The 20959-nt window shown below is 38.5% G+C and overlaps 2 protein-coding genes across 3 annotated transcripts in view; both read left to right on the forward strand.

Moving 5' to 3' along the window:
- Lpxn (leupaxin) overlaps positions 1-5164 on the forward strand; it is a 32605-nt gene extending 27441 nt beyond the window's left edge. For both annotated transcript variants that reach the window (XM_051146187.1, XM_051146186.1), the window contains exons 8-9: positions 4157-4305; positions 4632-5164. In XM_051146187.1, coding sequence (XP_051002144.1) covers positions 4157-4305; positions 4632-4901 — 419 coding nt within the window. In that variant the 3' untranslated portion in view covers positions 4902-5164. The remainder of the gene's footprint in view (positions 1-4156; positions 4306-4631) is intronic.
- Positions 5165-19632: 14468 nt separating this feature from the next.
- On the forward strand, positions 19633-20586 carry LOC127189828 (olfactory receptor 1444). Its single transcript, XM_051146922.1, has one exon. It carries the CDS (start codon positions 19636-19638, stop codon positions 20584-20586), a length of 951 nt encoding a protein of 316 aa, XP_051002879.1. The 5' UTR covers positions 19633-19635.
- Positions 20587-20959: the final 373 nt, after the last annotated feature.

Raw genomic sequence — 20959 nt, forward strand, 5'->3', positions numbered from 1 at the left:
CTGACCTTCCAATGGCCTTTTCAGACTTTGAACCAGTACTGTCATAAACTTGAGGCATACTTTGCACTCAGTTCCTGACAGGTCTCATCCTGAAGAACCAACAGTGAAAGTGGATGTTTCTTTCTGTCTTAGTTCTGTCAAGTTAGAGGACACTCCTGTAATTTACTTTATATAAAAACAAACTGAAAAACAAGCTAACAACTTTCTTACTGATATTTTCATAGTAGCATCTCCTTCCGTTTTCTTTCTTTCTTTCTTTCTTTCTTTCTTTCTTTTTTTCTTTCTTTCTTTCCTTCTCTCTTTTGTGATTCTATTATACTTTAGATAATTGCTTACATGTTTTATTCTGTCACTTCCCTTGTCTTTGGGAAGTATATTAATATATGGTGGGAACTGTTAGCACTCATAATTCTTAAGACTGGACTCAGCTTCCATAATTGAGAAGTTTTCATTAATATTTTGTCCTTTTTTTTTTTGCATCTTTATTTTGTGTGTGAATGTGAGCATGCTGTGATGTGCATGTGGAGGTCAGCAGACAAGTGTGAGGTAGTTCTTTCCTTCTGCCTCGTGGGCCCAGTGACTGAACACAGGTCCCCAGGCATGGCAGGAAGTTCCTCTACCAACTAAAACATCTCATCATCCCTATTTTATCTTTTCTATGTGACCCATTTTTAACTGTTAGCAAGGTTTTTTTTTTTCCTGAATTGTTTTGATATTCTCTGCCCGCCCCCCTGTTTGTTTTGCCTTTGGAGCAGAGTGTCACCTAGTAGCTCAGGCTGGCTTCAGACTTACCATGTAAGTGCTGATGACTTCCATCCTCTTCCCTACACCTCCCAAGTGCACCCACGCATGTAGACACTGGAGGGCAACCTTAGGGGGTTATTTTTCAGCCTCCATTAAAAAAATATTTTTTGAGATAAGGCCTGAAGCTTGCCAAGTAGGATTGCCTGTCTGTCTGTTTAGTCCCAAGATACCACCTGCCTCTGTTTCCCAGTTCTGGGATTGCAAAGGTATGTCACCATGCATGTTCTGTGTGTTTATTTATTTGCTTATTTGTATTTTTGGTGGGTTCTGGGGATCTGAATTCCTTGTCTTGTGTTTAAAAGGCAAGCACTCTATTGACTGATATCTCTGTCCTAAAGTCTAACTAGAAGGTTGAAGGGATAGGGTTCAAGTTACTGTAAATTCGACATCACACTTCTGCTAACAGATTCTAACTGCTCTTTGACTAATACTCGATTCTTCTCCTGTTTCCAGACCACATTGCTTTCTCAGTACCAACATGATGTGCTTTACTGGACAATAGAGCCATATACAGTAGCACTGATATAATGTTCTTTATAGTGATTTGACTGTTCATTGGAGCTTGTTCAATGCACTTAATAAATCATTAGGCCTTTCATTTCTATATTGCACTTTAGTTAAGCAATGTTCTAAATCATACTAAAATGTGTCATATTTGCATGTACCAGTAGCAATAGAAATGTGAATAAACTAGAATAAATTAATAAATAGCCATTAAATGAATACTATCTGTTGCAGAATGCTTTCCTCCAGCCGTAACAGCCATCACTTTCATCTGAGCAGGGGTGGCTACTTTCAGGAGACACTAACTGGGCTTGCTAGTTGTTGATATTCCTTCATATAAAGAGGTGATAAAGGGGTTACTTCCTGGCCAGCTGAATATGATCCTGGTGTAGTGGCACATAGTCTGATGTTCTCTGGACATGCTAGAACATACAGTGTGTGTGAGGTTAGTGGAAGAGGGGATTCCATCTATGCGGCTATAGGAAAGTTCTGATTTATGTTCAGGGAGACTTCCGGGTGGTGTGGCTGCCCTATAAACCCAATAAACCCAATAATTCCCCAGAGTTAGACTTCAGTGGAATCGAACTTGGCCTTATCATCAGGCCTATAAGGAGAGGGTGGACAGCCCTGCCCATTGGTATTTATGATGTAGAAGTTGCCTAGAAACAGGGAAAGGCACATTTGAAGCACAGCCATTGTTATGTACAAAAGAATAATGCGCAATGCTTCAGATGACTGCAAAGCGTGTCTAGTCTCATTGTTCTTGAGTTGGGCTCCTCATGACCTGGCAGGGTTGGTTGGGTCATTATGATTTGGAGTTAGCATGGAACTACATTAAACACAAGTATTAATGGAGACACCAGGCAAAGGGGATATTTATCAGGTAGGAGCTCCTTTTGGGTACAGTTCTATCCTTTTTCCTGGCCTTCTTGTAAATGGGTATTCTGCCATATGGTCAGTCCATTAATTAGATAGCATCCTGACTTTTATTCCAAGCTACATAGTCACATACAGAATCTCAATATTAACAGTTTAACCATGGAACCTCCTGGGAAATTAAATCCATCTGTATTCTTCCTTAGTTCAGAGAATCCCTCTTTACGGCTCAAGTTTCTAAATGCATTGGTGCCTAGCATCCTTTCTAAGGGACTATGTCCTCAGTGCCTAAGCCTTTCTTTTTAATTGTTCATTATCAGGGCCATGCAGGTGCTCTCTAATTTCTCCTGCGGCTAAGCGTCACACTGGAGTAAAAACACTCTCCTCTCTCTGTGGTACTTTTAATTGTCAGTGTCTCTCATTCACTCTCTTGAGGTAATTGGACCTAGAGAGAAAGCCTTAGGGACAGTAATGCTGAAACTTTCCCAACTTATTGGGTTAGTAAGTGTGGGGACATTACAGCAAGTTTAGTGGATTGCTTTGATTCTCCTCCTGAGACTAACACAAGGTGAAGCTGAGGCTCTTGCTCCCCTGCTGTCTCACTCTCAAGACCAACTGCCCTGAAGATTTCTAAATGGGGTCATACCTAGGTTAGGTCCCTTGTCTTGCAGTTTTCTAGGAAATACCAACTTACATCACTCGGGAGCATGTTAAAAATGCAAAATCTTCAGTACCATACCAGACACACTGAAAAAACAAACAAACAAACAAACAAACAAAAAACCTGGGCACATGGTGGGGGGTAATCTAGCAATCTGCATTTTAATAAGTTCTCAGGTGAGTGAAGCATGCAGACATTAAAAAGAATACTGTGTTACCCAAAAGCAAGGAAGATGCCTGTGGTGGTTTTTCATAAGTGGTGAGGGGTTTGACATTCAGTTTATTTTAAAGAGACTTTAGAAATATTTTGAATGGGCTAGGAAAAAAAAAAAAAAAAAGATAAAAGTAAAGTGAGCTTCCTGAGTCTGCAAGGTCAGAGGAATAGCACAGGATAGGTTATAAAATTACTAATTTTGAGACTTAGATCCATAGTTCTTATAATTTTGACAACTCACCCATTTTTTTAAAAGAGAAAACATAATTGATGAGTGATGCAAGCTGCATCCAACAGTGACAAGAACTATGGGCAAGAACGGTAGCTAGGTGATTTGGGTGATACCCCTGACATCCTATTACAGTTTTGTGATTTAGCCTATCATCACAGGACATTTAGAATTTTTATTGAGTAGACAGTTTGAGAAGTCCTTTAAACACACTTTGTTGCATGCTATTAGGCTGGTGAGGCATAGAGTGGGTTCTCATGTTTGCACAGTTTTGCTTAGGATATTCACTCTTAGTTGATCTATCAGTTCCCACGGAGAGGTCAAGTTTAGGATGCATTGATGTCAGGGGTCGAGTGTGAGTTTTATCTCCTTCCACTAGTTAGTCATAAATAACTTATCAAAGACAATTGCTACGAAGTATTATTTTGTTTTAAGATATTTTAAATATGGGGTGGGGTAATGGTAGCAAGAGGAGTGAGTGGTTTCTAGTTTAGTAAGGGAAGGTAGACCATAATGATGATTTAAGATAAAGTAAGTGCTACAAAGACAATGAAGACAGAAGAATTGACAAAGAATGGCCAGGTTGATCCTCTTAGAAGATGACCATTTGAGCTGAGTCACAAGTTGTATCAATGTCAGGAATATAACTTCAGGTCAAGGGAACTTTGTATTAAGCTATTAAGGAGAAATAGCCCTTCATACTTAGACTGCAACCCAGAGTCTATGCTGAAAGACACCTGCATTATCTCCTTTTTGAATATGGGGACACTGAAGTTGGGAGGAGTTACAGCAATATCCTTATATCTGCTTCTAATGTAGCTTTAAAGGACCCAGACAACAGCTACGAATCTTTGATTTTATCTTTTCAGGTTTTCATGAGAAGGACAAGAAACCATATTGTCGAAAGGATTTCTTAGCCATGTTCTCACCCAAGTGTGGTGGCTGCAACCGCCCAGTGTTGGAAAACTACATTTCAGCCATGAACACTGTCTGGCACCCAGAGTGCTTTGTCTGTGGGGTTTGTATGTTCAATTAAATTCAGTTTTAGGAAAAATCAAGGCATATTCTTCCCTGAGAGGATTACTTGCTACTTTATGAGATGGTTTCTAGTCCAAGGAGAAGAATCCATGTTAGTTAGTTAGTTTGTTTGTTTTCAAATAGTACACACAACCAATTTTCGGTGTTTGCTGGTCTGATTTGTAAATATGTAATCTACCTTTTGCTTATCAAGGACCTGAGTGAAATCCTAAACCTGGTAGGTGAGTGGCAGGAATTTTGAAGATGAAAGTTTTTGGTGGCATTATCTCTTGACATGCATTTTCTTTGTGTTCACTCCACCCTCAGGACTGCTTCAGTAGTTTTTCTTCTGGCTCCTTCTTTGAACTGGATGGCCGTCCATTCTGTGAACTCCATTATCATCACCGCCGAGGGACCCTCTGCCATGGCTGCGGGCAGCCCATCACTGGCCGCTGCATCAGTGCCATGGGGCATAAGTTTCATCCTGAGCACTTTGTGTGTGCTTTCTGCCTGACACAGCTCTCGAAAGGCATCTTCAAAGAGCAGAACAACACGACCTACTGTCAGCTCTGCTTCAACAAGCTTTTTTCACAGTAGTTCCCCTTTGACCCACATCTACTTTATATTGCCTGTAAAACTGAGACCAAGACAGGAAAGAGCATAATTTCTGTCCCTGATCTTCTGCTCAGTGGGCTAATAGAGTACAAATACAAATGATGAACAAATAAGGGAATTTCTAGATGTTCCGAGGCTTATAATCTTAATTTGAAGATACTTCTCCTTATTTTTAGTTATGCATTTGCATTTAGACTTAGATTATGCTATCAGGACCCTCTAAAGGTTTATTTCTCTTGTGCACAATTCATGCCACTGCTGGTTTTCTTTTTCTCATTTTTTTTTTTTTACCTCCACTGATGCCCCATTCAGACCCTCAGATGTGGGCCCCAGCGTCTGCTCTCTTGCTGTGTTTAGGAGCCATCACACTACTCTTAAACCATTAATGTCTCTTCATTTTGCTTTTTAAGAGGAAGTATATTTTAACTGACATATGTGATAAATAAAGCAGCTTGTGGTTTTGATGACTCACTGTCATATTCATTTGGTAGATAAACTTTCTGCTACCCACGTTATGGAACAGCAGGCACTATCTGCAGTTAGAATTTACCCCTTCTCTTCTTTCCTTGCATATAGCAGTTATCCCCTTCTTAAATTAGAAGAAACTACAAGAGACACGTTGTCTATAACTCTTCTCTTTAATTTGGACCTTTAGCCAGTTTTTTTTTTTCAGACTTAAATCTTTGAATCATTACCAGATAGCAAGGCTTTTAGAATTTGTTTTCATCATTTTGTTTCTGTAAAATGATCCGGCTGTTCTCTCAATACCTAACAAATACATTTCAAAAGGGAAAAATAAAGGATGTGTCTTCTTCAAACTCAAAACTGCCTCATGGTGACAGATGACAAATGTCTGTGCACAGGTTCTCTGAGGAAAGATGTTACAAACAATTAATTGATGGTCCTTTAGTTTGGACAGGAAATCCAAGCCATACGCCCTAAGTAATTTTTCTTTCAAAATACTTTAATCTATATAAAACTTTACAAGTTACTGAAGAGTCTGAGTTTCTTGGATCCTATTGGTTTGTTTATAAAGTAGGATATATATGGAGCCATGCTTCTATAAGTGAGGCTTTTAGAATTTGTTTTCTATGGCGGGGCTGGTATACTTTCCTTTCCACAACCTTAAAAATAATTATATGCTTCTTTTACTAAAGCAAAAGCTACAGATTTTTAGAATCTTAGATTATAAACATTCTAAGGCAATCCTCCCCTTCACTGGAAGGTGTTCCACTTTTAAAATAGGACTGAATATATTTATTTTTAGATAGGTAGGAGAATAGTATTTCTAAGAAAGTTAAAATGGATTGAGTGATTCTTGCCAAGATATTAGAAGTCTCCTTTGCTAGGATGAATAAAAAGAGAGTTTTGAGAGTTAAAAAGAAGTAGAGACAGTTAATTCTCTAAAATAGGGATATATGTAGGAGGCCAGAGAGATATGCAGCCATCTGGCTTTCTGTCCTGTTTGGCTGTCTGAAGATACCACATGAAGCAAAATGCACTTTCAGCTTCTTAGTGTCTTTGTCACTCTGTCTTCATTGATGACATCATAGCAGTGTTCATAGTCACTTTGGCAGTTTGACAAAGTAAACTTGGGTTTTAATGCAAAAGAAGGAATGTTCAGGTGCTGAGTGTCTGTTTTTGTTTGAAGAATTGGCTGTTTTGAGATTCCTTTACAGTCTAAATATTTAAAAACATCAGAGAAATGCCAGAACTTATGAGCACCCAGTTTAGAATGAAAACATCTTTCTCTTGTGGTTATGTTTGCTTCACAAAAGATGCTGCTGTGATACTCAGTCTTTTAACAGGAAAACCACCCCCAGATAAATATTCTCCTTAAGAACACCCCTCCCCCAGTACCAGAAGTAGATTATTTAAATGATCACCTACCTCCTTTTCTTGGTTCTAAGTAACTTTTGGGTGTTTGTAACATAAAACCCTTTTCTTGGGCAAGACTTTTCCCTCCGTGGCTCCATGTGCACAGAGAGTAGTTTATCACAGACTCAGAGCTCAGAGATCTGCTGTTGAGGGAGAGTTCTGGCCTGGCCCACTATCCTGTGAAAGAAATCCTGCATTCTCCAGGGTGATGCTTTGACAGACACAGTTGCTTTTCCATACAAGTTTGGTAATGTGTTCCTTTCATGGTGTGTGATGGTTGCCAGACATGTGTTCCTCTGTTTGTGAACTATATGGAGAGGAAAAGTTTTGGTTTTTTTCTAGTTCTTATTAACAAAACTGCAGTGAGTCATCCTAACTAGACCAGCATAGATTAGATTCCTATCAGTGAATATGAGTGTGCTGGGGGCCTGGACTGTGCAGTTTGGCATAAGACAAACTGGAATCATTCTCAGAATAGAGGCCAGATGGATTAAAAGTCCTAAAACCACAAGGGCTCTGTAAAGCTTATGGGAACACTTAAGAATCTGGCTGTTATTTTTTTAAATCTGAAACTCACATGCTCAAAGTCAACATTTTAAAGATATTAGTTTTGCAGAATTTCAAAAGCAAGCAAGTAAGTGTAGCTGAAACTTCAGCGTTAAAGAACAGAGGAAAGCCAAGCATTGTGGTGTCACGAGAAACACACGGAAGAGGTACTCGTAGCTTTTAGCAATACAGCATTGAGAAGCATCACAGGCTGGGAGGGTACATCAGTTGGTAAAATGTTTGCTATTCAAGCATGAGACCTGAGTTCCGGCCTCAAGGTACATAAAATTCCAGGTGTGCTGATGTATACTGTAATCTGGATGCAGGGAAGTGGCTAGGGTCAGTAGATTCCTGGGGCTCAAAGGATATTCAGCATAACTTAATTGGTGAGAGACCATCTTGAAAAAAAATAATACACAGGTACTTTGATACAACCTGCACACACACATTACCCCACCACCACCATCCACACAAAAGAAACACCAAAATGAGCTTTTGTTTAGTAATGTAGGGAAAACCCCTCCCAGATGAAATAAAGATAACAAATTTATATAGCATGTTCAAGGCTCTGGGTTCAACCCCTACAACTGCACACACACACACACACACGCACACACACACACACACACACACACACACACACACACACACACACACACACGCACACAAGCAAAAAACAAACAAAACAAAAACCCAGAAGCCCAAACCCCCACATATTTGAAAATGAGGAGTGGCTTACAATGAGGAGATGATTTACAAGTAGATACTTAGTAAGGCCAGCAGCAGGACTCACAAGACTGGAGAAGCTTCTGCCAGTCACCAAGACATTAAGAGATGGTGTTAGTGGGAACTTGCCACCAGCACACCTATCCATGGTTCTCAAGCTATGGTTTGCAACCTCCTTGAGGGCCAAATTACCCCTTCTAAAGGGTTGTTTATCAGATATCCTGCATATCAGATATTTATATTGTGATTCATAACAGTAGCAAGATTACAGTTATGAAGTAGCAGCAAATTATTTTATGGTTGGAGATCACCACCACATGAGGAACTGTATTAAAGGGTCCCAGCATTTGGAATGTTGAGAACCACTTAGAGAAACGGAAATCTACTGAGACCTACAGGATTGGTAAATCTTGGAGGAGAGGCAGTGCCCAGATAGAAAAAGCATATGATGCCTAAATTAATATCTTGTGTGAAGACAACACCTGCATTTAGGGTTCTGGAACATTGCATATATTTTTCCCATCTTGATGAGGTAAATCCATTTCCCCTCCCGTCTTAGATACCTCTGAACCTTAGCAGATGTTGTATTATAGATTAATATTTTTGCTTGGGATAACAGCCCAATTACAGTGAGGGCATTTTCGGATCACAAGTGCTGAACAGCTATTATCAACAATGTACAGACCAAAACAAGGAGGACTTCACTTTCTTTAAACTTTAGCCCATACGGGAATTTGATTTTCGACTATAATGATTTTGGACTTGAAACATTATGCTGGGTAAAGACAAAGGGATGTAATTGATGACAGGGATGGGAAATCAAGTAGAAGTAAGTTTTAACTTTCTTTGACCCAAATTCTGCATTAGGAATCACATTCTGCCCTTTTGGTTCATGTAATTTAGGAAGGGCTGAGCATCTGCTCTTGGAATGGGCCAGTCCCAAGTCTAACCAGCAAAGCATTAGTTATTTTTCTCTTTGCCGTGATGAAATTACTGATAAACAACTTCAAGGGAAGCAGGGCCTATTTTGGCTCATAGTTTGAGTATACAGTCATCTTAATGGTGAAGACATGGTAACAGGAGAATGGAGCTTCTATTTCACATCTTAGTAGGCAAGGCAGCAGAGAAAGAGGAGTGCAGGTGTAAAGGACTAGAAGGAATAGATAGATCTTGTTAGAAAAGGGAAATAAATTAGATAGATGTAGGCGGAAGTGGAAGTTGCTAGAATAGGAGAACCGGGGTGAAATGGGTAGGGAGAGGTGGTTGTGGGAGAGGATATGGGAGAGATAGCTAAATTTAAGGGGCATTTGAGGTGCAGTATGGGAACCTAAGATAGTAGGAACTTCCTAAAATACATATATGAAGGCAAGATAAATGAAATTGCCAAATAATTGGGCAGACAGAATCCCAACTGGCCGTCATGTGTCACCCAAGGAAGCGTCTATTACTAAGATTAGGTTACATCTGATTGAGTTGTTTGCCAAAGAGACCCCATAGAGATCCCTAAACAGGCAAGGCTGTTGCTAAGACAATGTTGCTTTCCAACAACTGTCAGAAAGGGCCAATTGCTGAAGAGAATATACATATAACTGATTGAACAAGCAGAGCTGTTACGTACACAGATCACTCATGCTTACATTCTAGCATCTTTGGTACAGGAAGGTACTCTGTAGGCTATCAAAAGAGAAACAAACACAAATACAGCCACAAAACCTTTGATCTACAATGGTATCCTGCCTGCAAGATATGCTAACTTTATGGTGTCCCAAAAGTTGTGGGAGAACTAACCAATATCTGACTTGACTTATAACCTCCTCCTCCTCCTCCTCCTCCTCCTCCTCCTCCTCCTCCTCCTCCTCCTCCTCCTCCTCCTCATGATGGAACCCATACCTGACCTGGCTTGGGTGATCAAGATAGAGAGGCAAGGGCAAAGGGAAGCTACTGTTCTAAACAACCACAGTGTAGAAATAGAATGAGTCCTAGTGATATTCTGCTATAGCCATAGAACAATGCTTTGCTCAGACATCATCAGAAAAGCTTCCTACTGCAGAAGATGGGGACACATACAGAGACCCACAGCCAGACATCATTCAGAGAGTGAGGGATCTTCTAACACTGCACAGTAAATGGAATCTTCTACCAAATTCCTTCCCTCAGGGCTCAGAGGACCCCCATGGAAGAGGAGGCAGAAAGAGTGTAAAGGCCAGAGGTGACGAAAGATACCAAGAAAACTAGGCTTTCTAAATCAACATGATCAAAGCTCATGTGAACTCTCAGAGACTGAGGCAGCATGCACAAAGCCTGCGTGTTTCTGCACCAGAACCTCTGTGTAGATATTATTGCTTCCAATTTAATGGTTTTATGGGATTACTGAGTGAGTCAACAAATGGGTCTCTAATTCTTGTTCCTTCCTTGGGCTCTTTTCCTTATGGTTGTTTTGTCAAATTTTGATGTTTATTTTCTCTAAAATTTCTGCAGTCAACCATCACTCTGGAAATTCTAGGAAAACTGATGGACAGAAAATAATCCACCATGATTTAGACTCTGGTTTTGCTTATGTTACTATACAGCTGTGTGGCTTTATACAGATACTTCCAGATTAGCCCTTGGTAAAATTAGATATTTATAGTAACATTTATTATCCTAAGTTCCTCATAGCAATTCATTCTGTGGTTCTTTCAACCAATGCATAATATAAAATGGTTTTATGAGACTTCAAGTCACTAGGAAAAAGCTAGAATTGAACTAGTTTGTTGGCACCAGAACCATAACTATCATCTCTGTATCCTGGAGATTAATGGCCTCTATGTAGTACCTTATAGGATATAGGCAAGCAGTTAAGTATATATGATGTTTTCTTGAGAAATTAACTCTCTACAATTAGCTCCTTACTCTTTCTTGTAGTTCATACCAAAGTTCTATTCCTATATGAAATTACTGATTAATACTGACAGTAAGAAGATAAGACATCATGTTTTGCATCTCCAGATCTAAAATGGCTCATTGCTTGAGAAACATGGAATGACCTCATGGTTGTTGCATTAGCTCAAAGATGGAGAGATAGCACTTGTATCTGGTCTTTAAGAAATCTGAAAGTCAGAATTACTGCTCCTTATCTTTTTTCTAAAAGTAAAAGGTGTATCTGTCTGGAGGTAAAGAGATGAACTGATCTTATCAGATGACCAAACCCTGAAGGAGAAAAATCACATTAGAAGTATCCAACTCAGGAACTAAGATCTTTGTTGAGGAAAAAGAAAAATATAGTCAGTGCATGAGAAACTGTTGACGTGCAAGCAGAGTAAAAATTTAAGTTATCCAATTAGCTAATGGAATATCTAGGCTATCACTAGCTAGACTCCAGGACTGTTTTATTCTATGTTACTAGCAGTCTTTAGTGTAAAATTATGCTTAATTTTATAGAATTCTGAATGCTGATATGGGAAGAGATCACATTCTATTATAGCTCCCAATAGTTAGGTTACCATCTATCAAAGGTGTGTGCCCATAGGTGATATGTTACTTCTTTACTCATCTGACCCAACTCTATGTGTTTTATTCTTTGAATATCTCTTTCTCTTTCTAGTCATTTCAAGATTTCTTTGTTTTAAATAAGAAGGAAGATATCTGAGTATTTTGGGTGGGACATGTGACTACAGAGATAAAAGGCTACACAGTTTGTAAGAGTGATATAGAACTATCTGGTTTTTAAAATTTTTTTTGAGTACATTTTTTTCTTCATGAATTAATTTATTCATTCACTTTATAGCCTGATTGCAGCCCCCTCCCTCCTTTCCTCCCAGTCATACCCTCACACCTTTATCCTTCCCTCTTCTTTTTAGAGAGAAGGGGAGGACGCCATGGGTACCAATCCACCCTGGCCCATCAAGTCTCAGCAGGGCTAAATGCATTCTCTCCTACTGAGGCCAGACAAGGCAACCCAGCTATGGTAAAAGGATCCAAAGGCCGAAACAGAGTCAGCGACAGCCACCACTCCAATTGTTAGGGAACCCACAGAAAGAACAAGCCACACATCTCTCTCTCTATGTGTGTGTGTGTGTAGGACACTAAGGTAGAGCCCATGCAAGCTCTTTGGTTGGTGGTTCAGTCTCTGAGAGCCCATGTGTCAGGCTAGTTTTCTCTGTAGGTCTTTTTATGGTAGCCGGACACTTCCAGATCTCTCTATCTTTCTTCCCGCTCTTCAACAAGACTCCTTGAGCTCCGTGTATTGTTTGGCTGTGGGTTTCTGCACCTGTGTCCATAAGCTGTTAAATGAATTCTCTCAGAAGACAGTTATGCTAGGCTCCTGTGTCCAGGAATAGCAGAGTATCATTAATAGTGTCAGGGGTTGGCTCTCTTTCATGGGGTTGTTTTTCTATTATGGGGTGGGTCTGAAGTTGGACCATCTTTAACCCTATACTTCTTGTAGGCAAAATTTGAAGTGAAGGTTTTGTGGGTAAGTTGGTGTCTCCCTTCCTCTACTGGAAGTCCCACTGGGCTACAGGGTGTGGCCACTTCAGGCTCCCTAGCCCCTGTTGCTAGGAATCTCACCTGGGGTCATCCTCCATAGATTCCTGGGAGCTTTCCCCATGACAGAGATACTCTTCATCAGTTTCCATTCCTCATCTCTCTGTAGCCCACTCCCACTCCCGTTCTCCCCAAACAGCCTCCCCTCTGTTTAATTCAGACACTATTTTATTTCTCCTTCTGAGTGAGATTTAAGCATCCTCTCTTGGGCCTCCTGTTACTTAGCTTCCTTGAGTCTGTGGGTTATACCATGGTCATTCTGTACTTTATGGCTAATATCCACTTATAAGTGAGTGCATACTATGTGTGTCTTTCAGGGTCTGCATTCCGTCACTCAGGATGATTTTTTTCTAGTTCCATCCATTTGCCTAAAATTTTCATGATGTTCTTGTTTTTAATAGCTGAGTGTTCTCCTTGCTCCATATCCTTGCCAGCATGTGCTCTCACTTCAGGTTTTAATCTTAGTCATTCTGATAGCTGTAAGATGGAATCTCAGAGTTGTCTTGATTTGTGTTTTCCTGATGAGTAAGAGTGTTGAGCATTTCTTTCAGTGCTTCTCGACCATTCAAGATTCCTCTGTTGATAATTCTGTTTAGCTCACTATCCCGTTTTTTCAGTTAGGTTATTTGTTTTGCTAGTGTTTAACTTTTTGAATTTTTAAAAATATAGTGGCCATCTGTCAGATGTAGGGTTAATGAAAATCTTTTCCCAGTCTGTAGGCTGCCATTTTGTTCTATTGATGGTGTCCTTTGTCTTAAAGAAGACTTTCAGTTTCATTGAGGGCCTATTTATTAACTGTTGATTTCAGAGCCTGAGATGTTGGTGGTCTATTCAGGAGGGTGTCTCCTATACCAAAGCATTCAAAACTATTTAGTGTATCCAGTTTCAGGTTGAGGTCTCTGACCTAGTTGAAGTTGAATTTTGTGCAGAGTGAAAAATATGGTTCCATTTTTATTCATCTACATGCAGGCATATAGTTAGTCTAGTACCATTTGTTGAAGATGCTTTCTTTTCTCCGTTGTATAGTTTTGGCTTTTTTGTCAAAAATTAAGTGTCAATAGGTGTGTGGGTATATTTCTGGGTCTTTGATTCTATTCTATTGAACATCCTGTCTGTTTTTATGCCAATACCCCGTTGTTTTTATTATTATTGCTCTGTAGTACAGCTTGAAAGCAGGGATGGTGATACATCCAGAAGTTCTTTTATTGTACAGGATTGTTTTAACTAACCTGTATTTTTAAATTTTTGCATATGAAGTTGAGAATTTCTCTTTCAAGGCCTGTAAAGAATTATGTAGGTATTTTGATAGGGATTGAATTGAATCTTTAGATTGATTTTGGGCTTTAGACTTTTTCAGGGTGATAAATATGGATATTTTTGCATTTTTCTATATGTAGACATACAGTTAGACTGGCACCATTTATTGAAGATGCTCTTTTTTTCCATTGTAGGGTTTTGGCTTCTTTCTAAAAAATTAAATGTCTGTAGGTGTCTGTGTTTATTTCTTTGTGTTTAGTTAGACTTCTTTGATTAATCAATCTGTTTCTATGTCAATACCATGCAGTTTTAAAAAATTACTATTGCTCTGTAGTACACCCTGAAGTTGGGGATGGAGATACAACCAGAAGTTTCTTTATGGTGTAGGATTTATTTTTCATATGTTAATACTACTGATCCATGAGCATTGGGGATCTTTCCATCTTCTGATATCTTCAATTTCTCTCTTCAGAGACTTGAAGTTCTTATCATACAGTTTCTTGAATTGCTTAGTTAGAGTTACAACAAGATACATTATATTGTTTGTGGCTATTGTGAAGGGTGTTCTTTCTGTAATTTTTTTCTTGGTGTTTTGTGGCCCACAGTTCAGTCTGAGACACAGAGCGCAGGTGTTGCATGCCAGTAGGCATATGGCTAGACTTTGGAGACTACACCTGAACCTGTATAGACCCTGTAACTTTCTGTGGATTGGCTGAGTGACCTGAGGTCAGATTCACTTCATACAGTGGGGTCTCCTCTGGGCTCCAAGACCCAGACACCAGTGCTTTGTGGCCCATAGTTCAGGTGATACATGCATGTACGTGGGTGGCTAGACTTTGGAGACTGAGAACATGCCTGTAGGGATCCAGAGACTTTTTTGTGGATTATCCAGGTGGCCAGAGCCTGGACCCACTTGTATTCCACAAGTGTGGATCTCCTAACCGAAGAAACACAAGCACTGGAGTTTTGTAGCTCTCAATTTGGTCCTTCAGTGGCTGTGTATTCACTGCTGTCCTGCTGGTTAGACGCAGTGTGTGATTGGTACCATCATCTTGGATTTCTCCCTTCATTTTCACTGATGTCAAAGTTAGAAATACATGAATGCCTTAAAATTTGTAGGATTAGTGAAACAATGATTTTCAAAGAGTTGTGTGGATGTGAAATAAAATGACAGAGATGGACAAAGGCTAGAATGTAGTAGATCCCCTGTATGTATTAATTCAGAAAATTAATATTAATGAAACAGCATCCTATGCTTGTTGCTGGCTGGCTATATGCCCTAGCATATTTATAATTAAGTTTATTATAAAACAGTTTTCTGAAAGTATTTTTGTTCATAGGATTTTTTGTATATAGATTTCTGTAATCCTTCCTGTGTTTATGAAAAATAGAGGCTTTGATAGTCTGTTTTGATTATTTAAAAATTCTCCCCATTGGAATTTCAGTAAATAGGCAGCTCTCAACATATGAAGTGTGTAAGGTGAAGGAAAAATGTGTATACTCAAAGATTTCTTCCAAGATACATCGATGAAATTTTCCAATAAATGATCTTAGCCTACAACCAGAAGGAATTCTCTTTTCTTTGTCCCTTGAGGGGTCTTTCAGGAACTTTCATATTATAGTAAGGCCTTAGTTCCCTTGGGAAAGTATTGTTTTGGTTGTGTATTTGCATGTCACGGAGCTCTGAATTAGGGTTGATTCCTTGGGGGAAGTTCCCTTCAGAGGACCTTGTATCTACATAGACACCAACCTCTTGGAGATCTCAGCTTCTCGGTAAGTTTGCTGTGTCTGTCTGGGTCTCATCCAAACTGTAGCAGCCTCTGAACTGTCTTTGTGCTTTATCCCACAGCTTCAGGAATTCTAGTACTCTTTGAAATCAAAGGGTCCCAGAGAGCAAACAGTTCTTTTTATTTTTCAGGCTTCAAAAAGCTCAGTGGTTGAATCCAGTTTGAATTGAGATCATAGGTATGTTTTTCATGACTTTTATTTTATTTATTAAGCTAAAATAACATTCTTTACATTGTGGGTAGAAACAAAGGATTGTTATTGGAGAAATTGAGTCAGAATATACATACAAAAGGCCTAGATTCTATTTCCTGAGTTCCTCCATTCCATTTTACAAGAATAGATGCAGAGATGTTTAATAACTACTTTTAAGTCACCTTTGCTTAGACAAGAGGATCACTGATGTAGTCATTACTAGATGGAATGTTGCCACCAAATGGTGTTGATAAAGCATAAGACACAAATTCAAATATTTGACCTACAGTTTAATAAAGTCATAGATAATTGATTTACTTTTAACACCACTATTGAGTATGCCATAGCTGAATTGTCCCTTATTTTACTTTAGTTCATTTTCTCTTGATAGTGGGAAGTTGACTTGCCTACAATTCTGTAGCAAATAACTGTGAACTCCATTATCCTAGGCAAGCGTGGTGCCACATGTCTTTAATGCCAGTTATTTATAAGGATGAAATGGTAGGGTCATTTTGCCAGCTGATGCAATAGAGTGAGCCCCTATATAAAAAATGGGACCATAACCTTTACTTGTTGTGGTATTGCAATTCATTTACTTGCTTAACAAGCATTCAAGTCCACTCCGTGGCTGCAAGTAATTTAGGCAATAAGTAAAAACACCCTAAAATGACAAATAAAATAGTCTTTGTTTCTTTCTTCATGAAATATATTTATCCCATCAATATTTCAGTTAGGGTACAATGACTAAAGGAGTCCTCACCTTCCTTTGATGTAATCTAAAATATACCTGGATGGACTATACAATAAAATTGGCTGCAGAAGCATTAGTGCAGTGTTTTGGAAAATAATTCAGAATTTATCCCAAGTCAGCTACATTTAAGTCTTGAAAATGTTCTGTTTTTATCTTAACTTATATTAGGAAAAATAGGCTTATTTATGATGTGGGGTGGTTTATGTCTTTTTCATCAAACAATGATAGGAGTGGACAACCTACTTTTCTCCCTGGAATCCCTTCACCAATAGGCAGCAACAGTTTCTTCACACATAATCTATACCATCCATGTTCATGTCATATCTTTTTATGAGGTTTATTAAATGAGCCTGAGGAGAGGAGGAACAGGAGAGGGGTACCCCAGAGAAAGACAGAGACAGAGACGGAGACAGAGGAAGAGAGAGGGTGTGAAAGTAAGAGTAAGAGAGAGAGCTCATGACATATCTACTACCCACCCATGCACTTACTGAATGAACAGATGGACACAAAATTTTTAAAAATTCTGTAACTATTGTTTTGAACAATCTTTAGAATAGAGCCCTCCACTTCCACTAGGGGCATTATATTTCAGGAGTTATCTTTCTATAGAAACATATTTGGGAAACATTGGAGGGGATATGTTCTAGAATCTAGTGAGTAGAAGCCAAATGAACTGCTAAGTGCTCTGAAGCAGTGTGATTTGCACCAATTAATTGCCTAGCCTGTTGTGTTCATATTGTTGATGCTGAGAAGTCTGGCCCAAAGAATGTGTATAAATGAGCATTTTAGTAGTTATGTGACCTCAATTTCCTAATATGTAAGATCGGTGTACTGTCTGCTAAAGAGAAAGCATACTGTGTCTGCTACATTGCAAAACACACAAATATCAAAATAAATATGAAGCAAAAAGGCTGGGTAACTTTAATGAAATGTATTGCTAATTGGAGAGTTAATTAAAACATTTCTGTTTTTTAAATCTGTGCACAAGTAAAGAAGGCTGAAAATATAAAATAAAACTGTAGGAAATGTCTCTAAGAGCATAAAGAGGCAGAAGAAGATGTGAATGGGGCTATTACTGGAATATCGCTTATAAAGGTGTCCCAAGCTAGCTGGACCAATTTTGATGAAACCAGGCATACTGTTTGCATGACCATCCAAATAGGACAGAATGGCTGTGATGTCCTCTTCTTTTATGTTATATAGAAAGGGCTCCTCAGTAAATTGATAGTAATGGCTAAAGGCAAACTAAGGCAAAGCAGGAAAAAAACCTGTTTTCCTAATTCCCATTCCTCTCCTTCCATTCTCCCTTTCCACATTTTTTCACTTTCCATAGCCTGCTCCCACCTCCTGTGTAAGTATTGTCAGGCAAAGTCTGTGATGTAAAGGTTTCCAGAAGAGGAAAACTAACTGGAGGGACATCATGCAGAAAAGTAGGACAGGAGCTGAGCCATTTTCCAGCCCTAACTATCACCAAACATATAATTTCCTCTGAGTATTTATCAGCTAATATTTTGGCAGAAGTGTGTCCTCAGGTAGACTAGAGAATAATATGATGTTTGTAGTTAATTTAAATAGCATGGAAATTATTTTAGTACCTTGGCATTGCTGTTCTTTTTATTCATTTACTTATTTATTTTTAAAAATTATTTTATTTTAAAATTATTTTTCTTTTTTTTACATATACATTTATATTATTACACATATATACAAATAACTACCTACACCAAGAAAAACCTGAAACAATCTGGAATTATATAAATGTTACATTCATAGTGCTTTGGCTATTAGTATTTGGCAACCTTGAAGAAAACATCTTTATCTTGGTGTGTCTAAAATTCTAAATGTCAATCAATATCTATCATGTCTCATGTTTATCAACTTAAAACATCTATCTAGACCTAAAAACACTTTAACCCCTAAACAACTAAGCTTAATTGTAAAACTAAACTATCTGGTCTTCAATCTCATAAAAGAGTTGAGAAGAAATAAAATTAATTACCTGAGTAGATAAGAAGTGCAGATTAACAGCTTCCAAAGTGGAAAAAAAAGTGACAGAGACAGTTTGCTGCCTGAACAGTCATCACAAACTCTCTATAACAATGGAGCATCATCTTTGGTCTTCTTGGGCATTGATGTTCTATTTGATTTTAAGAGATAACAATAGAACATATCACAATAAAATATAACATTGTAAACCAAGACCATCAATTTGAACAAGGTAAACCAACAGAAGGAAAAAAGCCTAAGGGAAGGCACAAGAATAAGAAAATCATTTGTTCACACACTCAGAAATTCCATAAAAATACTAAACTGGAATCTGGCTTCTGGGCTATGTAGTCTCTGGTCAGTGTCAGGTATGGGCTCCATCTCATGGAGTGGGCCTTAAGTCAAATCAGCTAGGGGTTGGATACTCCAACACGGTTTGTATGACCATTGTCATAGCATATTTTGCAGGCACGACAGCATTGTAGATCAAAGGGATTGTAACTGAGTTGGTGTTCTCAGTTCTCTTTCAGTAGAATCAGCACCAAAGTACTCATTTGACTATTAAATGTATTAAGATTCAAGCAGATATTTTGGAAAAAGATATAGTGGGTAGTATGTTATGTTGATTTCTCTAGTCAATGTGCTTTAATTATTCATACATACATTTTTTCATAAAGTTTCTATTGAGAGAATATGGTTAAGGAAGAATGAGACAGAGAAGGAAGAATGGAAATAGATTTTTTTAACTTCACAGTTTTTTTTTCTGACACAAGCACATAATAGTGTGCATCCACATGCACTTTGAACTCAAAACTACAAAGAGATAAATCTTGACTTTTATTAATTAGGTAGTATCAATATTTCCAAATTATTATTTTGACCTGTAAAATAGGCCTACTGTATTTATCTCAAGGGATTAAAGATTATAATAATAAAATGAAAGGGTGGAGCATGTGTCTTAAATGGTAATTTTCCATATATGTTAATGGCTCATTTCTATATCTTTGTAACATTCTCTTCAATAGCTTCATTCCCTTTAATCATTAGGTGAAATTCAATCTGACTTCAATGGAGAACAATACAGAAGTGACAGAATTCATCCTGCTGGGGTTGACAGATGACCCCAATCTTCAGGTTCCTCTCCTCCTGATATTTTTATTCATCTACCTTATCACTTTGATTGGAAATGGAGGGATGATGGTCATCGTCTTCTCAGACTCCCACCTCCATACTCCCATGTACTTCTTCCTCAGTAACTTGTCCTTTGTAGATCTGGGATACTCATCGGCTATAGCTCCCAAGATGGTAGCTGCACTCCAGTCAGGGAATAAGGTCATCTCCTATAATGGGTGTGCAGCCCAGTTCTTCTTCTTTGTGGGTTTTGCCACTGTTGAGTGTTATCTTCTGGCCTCCATGGCTTATGACCGCCATGCAGCAGTGTGTAAGCCTCTTCATTATACCACAACCATGACAAAGAGTATATGTAACATCCTGACCATTGGCTCTTATACCTGTGGCTTCCTCAATGCCTCAATCCACGCAGCAGATACCTTCAGACTCTCTTTCTGTGGTTCCAATAAAATCAATCATTTTTTCTGTGACATACCCCCGCTCCTGGTCCTTTCATGCTCCAATACACAAATCAGTAAGTTGGTTGTCTTTTTTGTTGTGGGATTCAATGTGTTTTTTACCCTCTTTGTAATTCTAATTTCTTACTTCTTCATATTCATTGCTATTCAAAACATGAAGTCTTCTGAGGGACGAAAGAAAGCCTTCTCCACCTGTGCTTCCCACCTCACGGCTGTGTCCATCTTCTATGGCACAATAATTTTTATGTACCTGCATCCCAGTTCTGATAAGTCCATGGACACAGGCAAAATAGCATCTGTGTTCTACACTGTAGTGATTCCTATGCTGAATCCCTTGATCTACAGCCTAAGGAACAAAGAAGTGAAAAATGCCCTCTGGAAAATACTCAATAAACTTCATCTGCGGTCTTTTAGTGTGATTAGGACCTAGGCAGGTAAATAAGGGAACCATATCCTTCTGAGCCATTGCAACCATTGAAGTCTGAAGAATTTCAGTTATAGTTTACCAAAGAATAGTGATTATTTTTCTTTGCAGGAAAAGGTTTAAAAAGCAGCACTTGAAAATGCTTCCTTCTGGGGGTTGGGTCTTCTGTTGATCAAACACATTTGTGATATTTATAGTTTTCTTGAAATGTACTAATGATGTGGTTTAAAGTAGATCAAAGCACACAGGTGAATGTGGTAAATTTCCACTGTCCTGTTTTTATCTGCAAGAAAAATTTACTATTAAATTTAGTGTAAGAATCACATCTTTAATTTTCTTTATTTGTATTCTATGTTTGTATTTTAGCATGTGTATGTAC

The sequence above is a fragment of the Acomys russatus genome, chromosome 5 (genome assembly GCF_903995435.1).
Source record: "Acomys russatus chromosome 5, mAcoRus1.1, whole genome shotgun sequence".
NCBI lineage: Eukaryota > Metazoa > Chordata > Mammalia > Rodentia > Muridae > Acomys > Acomys russatus.